The following is a 14,520-nucleotide window of genomic DNA, read 5'->3' on the forward strand; positions in this document are numbered from 1 at the left end:
TGCTAAAGTCTGCCTCAAAAATGCAACAATCTCAATTTGCGCTGCATGTTATTAGTGAGCGATGTGAGATTATTTCAAACAATAATAAAACTTTACATAGCCCTCCAGAGGTAGGTCACCTATCACTAAAGCTGCCATATCTCACTAAATTCCTTCAATCTTGAAAAATTATTTATTCACGAAATAATATTTTAAACGGTCGCTATTTTGTTTTTTTTTATTAAAAAACATTCACAATTTGTATGTACTGTAGCTCTGTCTAGTTGTTATGAATGATTGTGCAAAGTTTCACTTCCGTATGTTCAGCCATTATTTAGAGAAAACATAGTATAAGTGTAAAAATCGAAATGGTTGCTGTGTGAGTAACAAAGGACTTTTGGAAAGTTTTAAAATGATATTTAGATATGTTTCGTAACCAGGAACAATACCCTTGAATATTGGTAGGGAGTTCGGCATAAATGAAAATAAAAAATAGCATTTATAATTTATGAATATAAAGATTTCTAGACTAGGGCACAGATTAAAATAAATATAATGCAATAAGGATTAAATGTATAACTAGATAATGAATGTTTCAATAGGGATACGAGATTAAAACCGCATAGTTGGAGAAATATGTTCCCCTCCTTTTACCCTTCTAACACACCACACCATTCACCGAGTTGATTTTTATTGTATTTACTCTCGCATTGAAATGGTTTATGTTTCTATGTGTATGTGTGTTGTAGATAAATTAAAATTGAAAATATTAGCATAGAGAAAAGGTAGCATAAGATGCATATAGCAGCATGCATATGCTATCTGTTCTCCATGATATTATTGAGTAAAGATTAGTGAACTAAAGAATAAATATTGTGATGGGATGGAATATGTGGTGAGTAATGTACCTCCAGAGAACATCATAGTATGGATCGAGGCAGGTGGCGGCGTGAGTGAAGTCCACTTGCAACGGACCACTGAAACTGTTGCAGTTGCCATCTCGCTTGTTGATCACCAGGCATTTGAATGATTTCGACTCCAGGCATTCAGTAGGTAGCAGTACTGAAAGATAAATCCAAGACATACGTCAGAAGAAAGATCAATGGATTAAAATGGATAAGTTCAAAACCGTATCACCTTGATAGACACATTTAGTTTTTGTAATAGGCTGATCAGCTGAATTCATCAAGGAATCGTATTCTCTTTCAATATAATTGTAACGTAAAATTACTTAAAGCAAGTCAATGGGAGTATCTGAAATACACTGATATTATTGCCACCGTTAGCTGGCAAACTTCGTCACGTCAACAAATTAAATAGTCATTCTATTCTATATTCTCTATATTCAAATTTCAATAAAAACAATATCAAAATAACTTGTACTACCATTTATTATTAAAACTTTAAAATATTTCAACGACTAGTTTCGACTATAAATCATTTTCAAGTCAAAATGTAGAAAATGAGAATAATGTAGATGAATGTAAATCATGTAGTTTTTTATTTTCTAAATTTTAACTTGAAAATGACCTATGGTCGAAACTAGTCTTTAAAATATTTCAAAGTTTTTAATAATAAAATGTAGTACAAGTTTTTATATTGTTTTTATTAATTTGTACATAAGTAGCCCATGATATAAGTGAAGTGTTTTTATCAAATTTCAATCTATGAGATTTATCTCTACTTCTTTTCTTTGTAACAGATCTTACAAAACAGTATTGCTGTTTTAATAAAATAATGCATGTTAACAATACAGTGCTTGTTATTTTGTTACAAAACAGAATTGCTGCTGTATAAATTAAATACTGTAATACATGTTACCAATACACTGTTTGTTGAATATAGTTGTTACAAAACAGTATTGTTGTGTTAATAAAATAATGGATGTTACCAATATGTAAAACAAAAATGTTTTGCATTTTTTATTGTAAATGTTTTTTACTGAAGGAAATGAATTCATTTATTCAATACAGTGTTTGTTACAAGGCAGTATTGAGTATTGCTGTGTTCATGAAATAATGCATGTTATACCAATACAGTGTTTGCTACAAGAGAGTGATGGTGTGGTAATGTTACCAATGCAGTGTTTGTTGGCCATGAGGGTGGAGTGCTTGAGACTGATGGAGTTGATGAGGCTCTCGTCGAGCTTGAGGAAGGTCTGATCGGCCGAGGCCCCCACCCAGGTGGCACGGCGGCCGTGACGGGGTCCCACCTGCGGGATGGGCCCCGGGAAGCTGAACCATTCCTTGGAGATCCCTGCCTCCTTTGACTGGTTCCTGCCCAACTGATTTTTCTACAACAACACACAAAAATCGGCGTGAAAAATGCATTTCCAACCCAATTGGGTTTTCTAAAATAAACACACATTGTATAATTATCAGGAAACATTTCCTGTCCTGTCAGCGTGAAAAGAGAACATATCCTGTCCAACTAATTTTTCTAAAAAAAAACACACACACACACAAGAATCATCGTATAATTATCAAAAACATTTCCTGTCCAAATGATTTTTCTTAAATACCGTAACCCAAGAGTCAGCGTATATAATTATAAAAAATAAATTTCTTGGCCAATTGGATTTTCTATAACAAACGAAAACACGAGATGTTATGAATTAGTAGATATTTATAAGAATAACCACAGAAAAATATCTTCTATGATTTTCTAATAAAAAGGACACTTGAGAATAACATAAATGTCGGAGCTAGTCGAGTTCAATTTTAGAATATTACAAGAGTACTAGTTATTTTATATGATTGAATCTTCTATGAAATACTATAGGATGTGAATTGATGGATATTTCTAAGAAAAGATAGGTGTAGGAAAATATCTTCTTCTTTGTGATAAAATTGGATGAACATCAGTTGATTAGTAACTCTGGAATAACCTAAAATGTAATAGATATTATTGATTGTAGATAATACACAGGGTGTTTACGAACTCTCTACCGATACTCTAGGGCATTGTTCCTGGGTAACAAACATATCGAAATATCATATTTAAATTACCGCAAGTCTTCAGTTACTGACACAGCAGCAATTTTGCTTTTTTCACTCATTATTTTTTTCTATATAATGGTTGAACATACAACCATTACAACATAACAACATAACATTGTTGTTAAACATTACATAATATATGTTGTAAAACATTACAACATAACAACTAGACAGAGCTACAAAAAATTATGATAATTTTTCAAATTCAAAAAACAAAATGACAGTCATTTAAAATTTGGTTTCTTAAATAACTTAGAAACCGTTGGTTTTACAAAAAAAAAATCACGACTAACTTTTTTTAGTAAATTTAATTACCTGTCGTTAGGTACCAGATTTTTCAAGATTGGACCAATATTAAATGATAAATGGCAGCCTTAGTGATAGGTGACCGCTGAAAGTTTGTTGCAGTACAAACCAAGGCATGCTGATAGTCGCCTCAATAATGCAACAATCTCTATTTGTATTGCATGTTAATAGTGAGCGATTTTAGGTCATTTCAAACAATAAAATAACGTTAGATAACCCTCTAAAGGTGGGTCACCATCCACTAAAGTTGTCATATCTCAGTTAATATTGGTCTAATCTTGAAACATCTGGTACCAATCAATAGGTAATTAAATTCACTTACTTAAAAAATAACTTAAAAAAGTTATTCTTGTAACGTTTTGTAAAACCGACGGTTTCTGAGTCAGTTTTGTAACTCTGTCTAGTTGTTATAAATGATTGTGCAAAGCTTAATTTTCGTATGTTCAACCATTAGTGAAAAAACAAAATGGCCACTGTGTGAATAACTGAAGACTTCCGGACAATTTAAATATGATATTTATGTTTTTACCCCGGAACAATGCCCTAGACCCTAGAGTATCGGTAGAGTTCGTAAACTCTGTATAGGTAATAATAGTATTGATAGTATATTATGATGATAGTAGATATTTCTAAAAAAACAACATAATATAGCAGAAATAAAATAGACATGGATGGAAAATACATTAGATAGAAGGAATCTGTAAGTGGTTCTTTTTTGAAAAAATAGGAATTATTAATTATTGCAATTCAGTAATTATTGTCAGTGAAATATTGCAAATAATTAATATTTAAATATTGCAATAATTATATTTTGCTTGTAAATAAATAATCAATAGGAATTGGATGAACGATATTATAATACTTTATGGAACGAAGGAATTATCAAATATTTCTAAAAAACATAAAATGATGGAATCAGTAAATGTGAATTATTGCAGTTATTAAAAACTAGTAAAATTTATGGATCTCAATCTCTTATGATAATATAAATGAATTAAATATTCATTTGTGTACCAAATCCATTTACACAGAATCAATTATTATCATTAAAATTATGTTGATAAGAATGTAATAAAATAAAAATTAAAATATAATACAGAGAAGAATATTATTATTTATAGAGCAACAAGGGAAACTGAGATTGAAGTAAGTAACAACTGAAATATAAGCCATGAAATAATAATTATTAATTACAGATAAGTTCTATAATATCATGATAGTAAGTAATAATTAAAAAATACAATAATGTTAATTTTATGGTAAAATTTCAAAGATACCCTCCTAAATGTGGGTTTTTGCTAGCAGTATTACTTCATACAGCATAGCAATAAACTACTGCATCAATATCACGGAATGTTTTCGGTCAAAAAAATACTGTCAGAAGTGGGATTTGAACCCACGCCCTCATACGAGGACCAGAACGCTCGAGTCGAGTGTTACTCGACAAGGTTACCCTTGAGTCTGGCGCCTTAGACCGCTCGGCCATCCTGACTGTGGGAAATACTGATCGTCACATCGATCCCTGAGATAGGCCTATCATTGAAGTCTCGTATTTGATTTTTGAAAAAAAGAATGATATTGTATAGTGAGGTCCACGTTATAATGCCGGTATTTGATTAACATTGGTATTGCTATCATTCGACAAAGCAGATAGCGCTATCCTTTTCTAGCTCCGCAACGTTGCCAGATCATTTTTTAACAAAGTGGAAATATAATTAAATAACACATTTTTTTATCTCAATCATGAATATCTCTATCATTGGATCATAAAAAATTAACGAATAAAATATAAAGTGGATTTTTTAAAACAAAAATGAACAATTAATATTACATCAGATAGCCTGGAATCAACTATCCCCTATAGAAGGCAGTGGCAAGGCCAACAATCGGCAACGCTGATCTCCTACTATCTTCCTCCACTGCTATTATAACGTCACATTATACATACAGTATGAAAAATCAGAATAATATGTAACCAATTTTATTAAGGGAATGAGTATTACTTCAAGAATACTGAGGTAAAATCTATAATATTAGTAATCAGTACAAAATAATTATTAGTTTAACAAATGCATGAGTATTCATTACTTTTTGTGTAGTTGATATTGAGGTAATTATTCATATTGAATGAAAAAGACTAAGAAATTGTCAAAAAACACAGATTTATAGAAAGACCGGTTTCGGTTATTACACCATTGTCAATCTCTGATAAACTGATAAACGTTTATCGAGATTGACAATGGTGTAATAACCGAAACCGGTCTTTCTAAGTATCAATAAATCTGTGGTTTTTGACAATTTCTTAGTCTTTTTCATTCAGTATTCATTACTTTTTGAGATATCAGCGCCCAAATTTTAAATGTTTGGGACAGAACATTTCAAGTTCGGTAAGAGATGAATCCATGAGATTAAGAGAATATATTCTTCATGGTATTGTTCATAAAATATAATAAAATTTTTCTGAAAGTATCACTTTATGAGAAAGTTATCCAATTTACTAAAAAGACCAAAAATAAGTTGAGTTATTTTCGGTCATTTTTGGTAAATTGAATAACTTTTTCAAAAATTGATAGGTACTTTCAGAAAAATTTTGTTTTATTAGATCAACAATACCATGAAGAATCTATCCTCTAAATCTTATGGATTTATCTCTTACCGAACTTGTAATGTTCTGTCCCAAAAATTTAAACTTTAGGCGCTCATATCTAAAAAAGTAATGATCGGAAAAAAATGTTCTCCTAAGAAAACTTTTTCATTTTAATAGCTTGATAGTATACAAATCGAGAAACTTTAAAACATATCACCAGTGACACCAGTAGAAAGTTTATTTTTAGCCTTTGCACAACCTTAAAACACACATAACAATTGAATTGATTCTCATAAGTTGAGCCTCTATTTGACAATGATGCTTGTATTATTGGATTAGACAAGGGGATCGTGTAATCATTTATAACATTATTAAATTTATCAGAATATTATTATAGTTTTAAAACCAGCCTAGAATCCCGGCAAATACTATTCAAGGCGGGAGCGCCATCTACCAGCCAAACTGTGAACTCATACAGATCTACACCTCAGAGCAAAGCAAAACTACAATAATCCAATTAATCCACGATTTATATGAATTTAAAGTCAGTTGATAGTTGAAAACTGAATGAAACCTGAAATTGAAATGATATTGCAACTGTTCTCACCTAATATTATAACCTTTTAGGGTGTATTAATTTTGTAATACAGCTTGAAAGACACGGTGTATTCCTAACTCTCGCACGAGTTTTGTGTGTTGAAAAGACCGGTATCTGACCCCACCATTCTATCATCAGCTCTGGTTCCACTTCATAGTCGAATAAATCTTTCGCCTTTTACTAAAGATTTCCGTGGAGTGGAACACATGATGAGTCTACACTGAATTTTTTTCAAAGTGCTCGACTGAAAAGTCGAGCCACAATCTTATTAATGAAGCAATTACACAGTCCAGGCCAATACTAATACAGAAGGGTACTACTATGCGTATGCACTGTATATATATTTTTCATCATTGTTCAAGTTTTAAATTTTATCTTGTTACAGTTGTATACCGTAATAGTTAAATGGAACTAATTCAATTCAAACATAAATATATACTTTCTTCACTAAATTTAATTTACTTTTTATTTTTTAAGTTTTTATTTCTAATTTCTAGAACAAAGTTATTTTATGTTAGAACTCTTTCCCCACACACAGACTTGTCTATGTGGGGAAAATTCAAGTTTTATATTATTTATACATGTACTGTATTTGTAATGATTTTGTAAATAAAACTCAATCTGAATTTGGTATAGAAGGAAAACCGTTTGAACAATTTTTGACCCTTTGCAGTTCTGTTCAGGGTTATTTAAGAAGTGTGTCAACACATTTCGTAAGTTGGCTGTCTTAGCTCGAATTGACAGATAGCGAGCAGCGACTATCACTATCGATAAGGTGCCAGCCAGCTATTATTTCAACTCAATCAGCTTTAATAAAATAACGATTTTCTCTTTCAATATTCTGTGATATTATGAATGAGAATTAATGTATCCTCTCTCGGAAAGGTGTTCTCCAAATTTTCCCTCTGGCTCAATGTTTGATTTTGTTTCATGGAGATTTTTGTTTCTGTCCTTTGCAATTGAGGGTGCTTACCCCTCACCACCATAACTTTGGGGGAAGGGTTCTTATCTCTTCGGCTACGTCATCCCTCTCAGAGTGACTCGTAACGGAGCTCGGCCTGTTCACTCTTCTCTATATAGACTTCTACTCTCTCGTTGTCGATGGAAGTGTGCGGTTGAACTTGGCTGTGATAGATTATTATTGTGATACATTTGAAAACTAAGCCGTGATGTATTAGTGTGTGCGATATGAAAGGACTGATGCCAAAAGCCTGAAGTACCTGCTCTACCGACTGAGGCATATCTATCCAGGGGCAAACGTCTTAAAAGCCGCCGAGTTCTTTCCAATTTATATAAAAATTAGACACGAAAGGACACTTAGGTGGAGTATCCTTTATTTATTTCATTTTGGTGTCACGCCCCCAGGACTTTCTCCATGCCCCCCACAGGTTGGGAACCCCTGAGTAAACATAGCAAAAGTGCACACCTTCATCCACTCAAGTGTGGAACTGCTCATCCCACAAAGTGTGGAACTGCACAATGGGTAGGGGTAGGAGCAGAACTGCTGGGTCAAAAATTGTCCAAACGTTTCCTTCTATACCCTTTTTAGAGTATTCATTAGGGATGGGTATCGAAAGACAAAACATCGATCTTTTGAACATAGATCTGATGTATCGCCCTACGTTTTTACAGATGATACTACAAAAACTATTATATCCTTAGAGGGCTTAGAGTGACTCAGATAGTGAAAATCAATTTCCTTTTTATGTACATAAAGGGACAGAGCTTTTGAAAAGTAGTTAACAATGAAGAAATATTATTGATTGGCAGCAGTCAAACTGAAAGTTAAAAAATTTTTAGTTGACGTTTAGTAACGTTTTAATCAACAATTGATATTTAATTGAATTTAAAAAAGAAAATACAATATTCTAAAATATTGTTTATAGATTTGAATATTTGTCTAATATAAAACAAATTAAGACGGTACTCTTTTGTCCAAATTTGAATTAATAAATACTCAAAAGACATGTCAGAAACGATAGATTAATATATTTTTATTAATAGTATTCATACAGTGAAAATTATATAATATATATACAGTATTTATGATACTTAACACTTATTTTTTTAAAATGATAAAACAGGATGAAATCAATTTGATTGAACCCACATCACTTCTGTTAATAAGCTTACAAAGTATTAGTTTATTATTTAGGTATAGATTGGACCTCAATTATTTCGGAAGTTGATTAAGTTATTGGTATATATTTTTCATACAAAAATATACATTCATTCAAATAAATGGTAACAGGTATCAAGCTGAGCCACAGAGAATATGCCCCGCTTGTGATTCACACTTAGAAACAATTCTGCATTTTCTTCTTGTTTTTCCCGCTTATGAAGACCTCAGGATTCAATACATTGCGCCTCATGTTCATAACATAGTTCAGAACGTTGATAAAATAATGGTTTTATTATCTAATTTTAATGTTGAGAAAATTGAACATGTTTATCAATATACTACTAAGGCACTGGCTAGGAGGGATACTACGGTCTCTGAAATCGTTAGGGCTACATAACCAATAACGATTCTTTTCGATGGAAATATTTTAAAATGGTTTTTGTTAATTGAGTAGGTTCTTTTTATTGAAAGTGAAGTCTGTAAACTAATTGAATTAGATAAGTTAACTAAAATTGTTAAGTTTTTTGAGTTTAGTGGATTTGTTGAATGTATTAAATTTATTGGATTTGCTGATCTTGATGAATGTATTTAAGTTACTGAGTTGTTTGAATATGTTGAATCTATTTATATTATTGGTTAGGAATTACCTTGTACCGTACCTTTTAATGTGAGCTTGTTGAATGTTAGCAATTCATAGTAATATTGTTTATTGATTGTAATGTAGGTACTTCCATTGTGCGTGGTTGTATGCAGATTGTAATATTACATTTTTCTTCTCACATTTAAATCGAATCTTCAATTCGAGATCTATGGAACTTTATAGTAAATGTCAGAGTTATCAATAGACGGATAAACTTTTTGACGGAGAATTTATTATCGTAAATGTTTGTTGCATTGTTCCATGGTGTCACCGAGGCTGGGTTGACAGAATTAAAAAGATAAATGGTTTAGTTAAATAGAGATGATATATATATAAAAATTTAAAATAACATTTTCAAATTAAAGTTTTATTGAGAACAGATGTAGAATGTGAATTCTAAACTTATAAGTTATAATTTTTTGATGACGTGTCTGTGGAGATCGATATTGAACAGGGCGTTGGTTTGGTGACTTTCAACTTTGCTTTTCCTGTTCAGCCCTTCCTTCTCTTCTGAAAAATGGCTTGCTACAAGTACTGTTGTCGTAGAGTTTTGCTCTAAATCATTTTCGTTTATTAATGTTGTAGATTGAGTTTTATATAAAATTTTGTGCTGTTTTGGTCAGATTTAGTTGTTAATGTAGTAAAGCCAATAGCCACTGTGTTTCAACTGTAAACTAGATAAGTATTTTAGTTCGTAATAACTCTTGAAATAATTAGTCTTAAGATATTTTCTCTTTCTGTATTTTGTGTATTTTCATCTGAAGATTATAAGTTAATTTGCTCTGAAAACTGGATTTCTCATTCATAGGCAATAGATCCATTCACAGTTTATCAAGAATCTATTTTATTGGAGCCGACAACTTTCCTTAGGTGATAGGTGTTAAATGCTATTCCAACCGTTTAAGGAAAAATTGGTAGCACGGCAAATGTTACCCCTGTGGTGGGACAGAATTACAAAATAAATATGTCCCAAATGGTACACCATGAAATCCCTGGTTATAGAAATTATTAGTAGATAGATATCTTGATAGGTTATGAATGGTTTGTTGCTGAGTGGGAAATCGGTTCAAGAGAGATCAAGTCCTAATGAATATATTATCTGTGCAGACTAGCAAAATGGCATACAATATGAAAAATATTAAAAAAGATGATGAGTTAATAGCTGCCTTAACACAACTGTTTGATAAGCAAGAGCTAAGTTAATGCTAGGTTTGATGAGATGAAGCAAGAATTTGCTAGCATTAGACTAGAGCAGGTTAGTATAAACCTTCTATTGAAAAATGCACATGAAACATTGAAAGATAATCATGAAGATGAAAACAAATTGAAGCAGGATGATAGTAGTGTTAAGTTACAAGATCAACTCATTCAAGTTTCTGACAATGTAGGCCTAGTTACTGTTGTTGAAAAAGTCAACCATAGTGAGACAGTAGAATTGAGTAAAGAAGTAGGTAGGGAGTTGTCTTCACTGAAAGTCAACTATCATGAAAGTAATATTGCTACATTGAAGGTTAGGAAAACTATTAACAAAGTGAATGATTACATGAGACAGGTTTCTGTAGAGGTTAGGAAAAATGTAAACAAAATGAATGTTGCTTTGAGTCAAGTTGATGAGTTCAACTTTCAACTGAGAATTGAAAAGGTGTATGCTATGCATTCTCAAGTGAACATGACTAACTTTTGTAGGCAAAACGGCTTTGTTGAAACAAATGAACCTATGAATAAAATCATGCTATTGAAGAAAACAAAACGCAAAGTTTCCATTGATGTGTTAGTATTCAAAGGTTGTTTCAAGTTGCTTATTTACAAGACGATGACTGTGAGTCACATGATGAAAGGGTATTCCCCAACACACAATGATTAGGAATCCTGTGTTATGCCGGGATTCAGAATAGCATAATCGCTACACAGTGTATGGTAAGAGTCCATAATTGTGTCTTTTTTCTTTCCTGTAGCCTATTTTCTTGGCCCTTAATCTTTTCAATTTTCGATTCTTTCCTGTCTTTGTGTAATATTCAGTAATTTCTTCTATGAAGCATATCTTAACCAATCTTGTCCATAGTCATTTAAATTTGTATTTTTTCTGAAATAATATTAGAAGTTGAAATAGTAGCTTATTTTCCTAATCTTTAAATTGTTGATAAAACTTAACTTTTCCAAAATCTATCCATTGTTGTGTAAATAATTGTTTGCTTGCGGTATATTTTTTCATCATGTATTACATATTTTAATCATGTCTATTTTTTTTCAGGTATCATATTAGGTAATTAGGTTTTTCAGAGCAATTTTGTCCCATGTTCTCATCTTTCATTGCATATCGTGCCATAAGCCATATGTAATTAGGTTATAGTTTTCTTCTGGGCTTTTAACCCATTTTGCATTTTATTTTTTCTTTGCTGTCCAATACTTTGGATTTTTGGTAGACAAGTAGGTGTGATTTTTTTTAGAGGTGTGGGCGTGAACCACATACGGCTGGACTCGATTATCTGACCTACTTGTTTGCGATATAAAAACCTTATGACTGCAACATCAAATGTTTGTAAAACCTTTTGCATACTTTTGTTTTTGTGGTCCGATACTAGAGTCTGCTATCACATTGCCTTACAGACATCTAGGAACTTTCCACCCAGTCACAATAGTCAACACATTTTTTCCTTCACCAGTTGTTTTTGTGGGAGTGATAGCTCACAATTATAACAAATTAGAGTCATACTTGGAATTTACAAAATTCCATAGTAGTATATTTTATTAAATATACTTCCTCATGAAAGTTCAGTACTGACATGTAGGATAGGCTCTAATTAATCTTTCTCTTCTTTGTATTGTTTTAGGGAATTTATTTACCCAGTTTTCTTTTCTCTTGTTTGTATTTTTTAGGGAACTTATTTACCCAGTATTTCATCTTGATCATCTTTGTATCATAATCTTGAAATGTTTATACTTATTATACAGTCTTTAAATTTTAAATTATTTTAAAAATAATTGGTTTAATTTAAAACGTTGTGTTATATTATCAATTGAAATGAGTTAAAGGCTAAAATTTTCTAAAGTGTTTTGTAATTGATATTTTTTTTTCAAATTTTAAAACTGTTTGTTCTATAAATTTTGATATGATTGATTATCGTTTGAAATGGATGCTGGAGTGTATGTAGAATTTTTAGTGGGGTTTGTTGATTAGAATTTTGCTGGTATGTGATTGTTTTTTTTGAGATGGAAACCCATTATTGCCTAAAGAAGGAATAACAGAGGTTATGACTTAGAGAGGCAGTAATGAGATAATATTTTTTGTGTTGATTACTTATGTTGATTGCCATAGATGCAAAATAATGATTAATAATGTTGATTGCCATAGATGCAAAATGATGATTAATTATGAATATTGTTTGCCTTTGAAGCAAAATATTATTGATGTTTTGAATGATTTCTTGTTTAATGTTTGATAGTAAAGTTTTGTCATGAAATGTAGTTTGTGTTTAGAACATTGAAGAGTCGAAATAAACTATAGTATCCAACAAACGATGATTAATAATATTAAATAATTTGCTTTTTATACAATTTTTGAACAAAATTAAAACTAAATAATTTTGAAACCCTGAATGATAAATCATAAATGTGAAATGAACATGCTATAAATGAAATGTTATATTAAATAATAATGAAATGCAAATATATTATGAAATGATTGAATAGAAGACCAAATGTCTGAAATTATTGAAATATGTATTGAAATTAAATTTTTGTTGTGTTGTTATGATGTTTGTTTTTTACAATTTTGATAATGATACAGGGTGTTATGAAATTATATTTCTATTTTGAAGAATGGATTAAAATGTTGATATTTGAACAGTGAATAAATGAATGATTTTTTTTTAAATTTATCATTGATATGTCCATATTTCACAATTTATGTATTGCTGACTGTATAATAAGATGTTAACAAATTTCAATTTTATATATATTTAAAATTAATTTTATGTGTATTAGATTGTATGGATAGCCTAATCAAGTTTTTCTTCTTAGTTTATAAGCATTTTAAGACAACAGGTACAGCACAGACATTAACATTGAAATAGTTATCATGTGAATCTCGAAATCAGTAACAAGTGAACGCCATGAAGAGTGTTAAGAACATTTGGGTGATTTTCAAACTAGTGTGACATATCTACGCCTAAATCTACGCTGCGGCCTAAACCAATAACTACGCTAATGTCAACGCCAATGTCAACGCCAATAGCTACACCAATGCCTGCGCCAACGCTGATGCCAACAACAAAAATCAATGCCAATGCCTGCGCCAACACTAATAACTACGCCAAAATGCCAAAATCTGCGCCAATGCCAACAACAAAAATCAATGCCAATAGCTACGCCAATGCCTGCGCCAATGCCAATAGCTACGCCAATGCCAAAATCTGCGCCAATGCCAACAACAAAAATCAATGCCAATAGCTACGCCAATGCCTGCGCCAATGCTGATGCCAACACCAAAATCAACGCCGATGCCTGTGCTGATGTCAATAGCTATGCCAACGCCAATGCCAATATCAACGCCGATGCCAAAGCCGACACCAAAGAATACGCCAATAGCAATGCCAACGCCTATTGCTGACCAAGTATCTCAAACTTCAACACTACTGCATTACCTGGAGGTAATTGTCATCCATGTTCACATTCGCAACTTTGAATTCAGAAGAACAGTCACAGTATCATGAAAGAATTGATTCAAAAAATCCTCTCCTAAATTATTCCTGTATGCAGAACTCTAAACCTTGAAAGCTGAAAATATCAAAAAACCAAACCTTACCTAAATTAATCCTCACCTAAATTAATCCTGTATGCAGCGTCTATCTCTTTTCCAAAAAACGAATTACATTGTCATTTCAAGCCTGAAATGTACATTGTATAATTACAAATATGATACAAAATTTATGTGACTCTGTATTGAATTTGGAATGCAGCCGTCTACTACAAACATGAAGCAATGCTAACTGAGATGTCACCTGTATCGAGTTTGGTATGCAGCCATCGACTACAAGTATCAGCCCAACACTACGTGCATCCAGATCAGCCCAACACTTAACGTCATCACATTGGAGTCACACTTAACTGAAAATCATACTGAGTGCCTTAACGGACGGACTGTTTTCCAAAATGTGCATCAATAAAATCAACTGCGTAAATAGTGAAAGAAATGAACATTTTTTGATTTATTGAAATTTTATGTGAAAATTAAATGTAACAATTCATCAATTCATTTAAAAAAAAAAAATAATAATAATAATAATTTTT

The 14,520-nt window shown here is 31.6% G+C and overlaps 1 protein-coding gene, 1 non-coding gene and 1 pseudogene across 2 annotated transcripts in view; 1 reads left to right on the plus strand and 2 right to left on the minus strand.

Annotated features, from left to right (window-relative positions):
* The window catches only part of LOC111048490 (E3 ubiquitin-protein ligase MYCBP2), a 287,490-nt gene that overhangs the window by 256,272 nt on the left and 16,698 nt on the right, over positions 1 to 14,520 (minus strand). The window contains 2 exon segments of the mRNA XM_039431468.1: positions 888 to 1,041; positions 2,056 to 2,272. Coding sequence (XP_039287402.1) covers positions 888 to 1,041; positions 2,056 to 2,272 — 371 coding nt within the window.
* Positions 4,660 to 4,776, minus strand: Trnal-caa. The gene is made up of 2 exons: positions 4,739 to 4,776; positions 4,660 to 4,705 (listed from the first exon to the last, which is right to left on the minus strand). It is a non-coding gene; the product is annotated as a tRNA-Leu (tRNA).
* LOC120352118 lies at positions 6,605 to 6,716 on the plus strand (annotated as a pseudogene).

The sequence above is a fragment of the Nilaparvata lugens genome, chromosome 6 (genome assembly GCF_014356525.2).
Source record: "Nilaparvata lugens isolate BPH chromosome 6, ASM1435652v1, whole genome shotgun sequence".
Classification (NCBI taxonomy): Eukaryota; Metazoa; Arthropoda; class Insecta; order Hemiptera; family Delphacidae; genus Nilaparvata; species Nilaparvata lugens.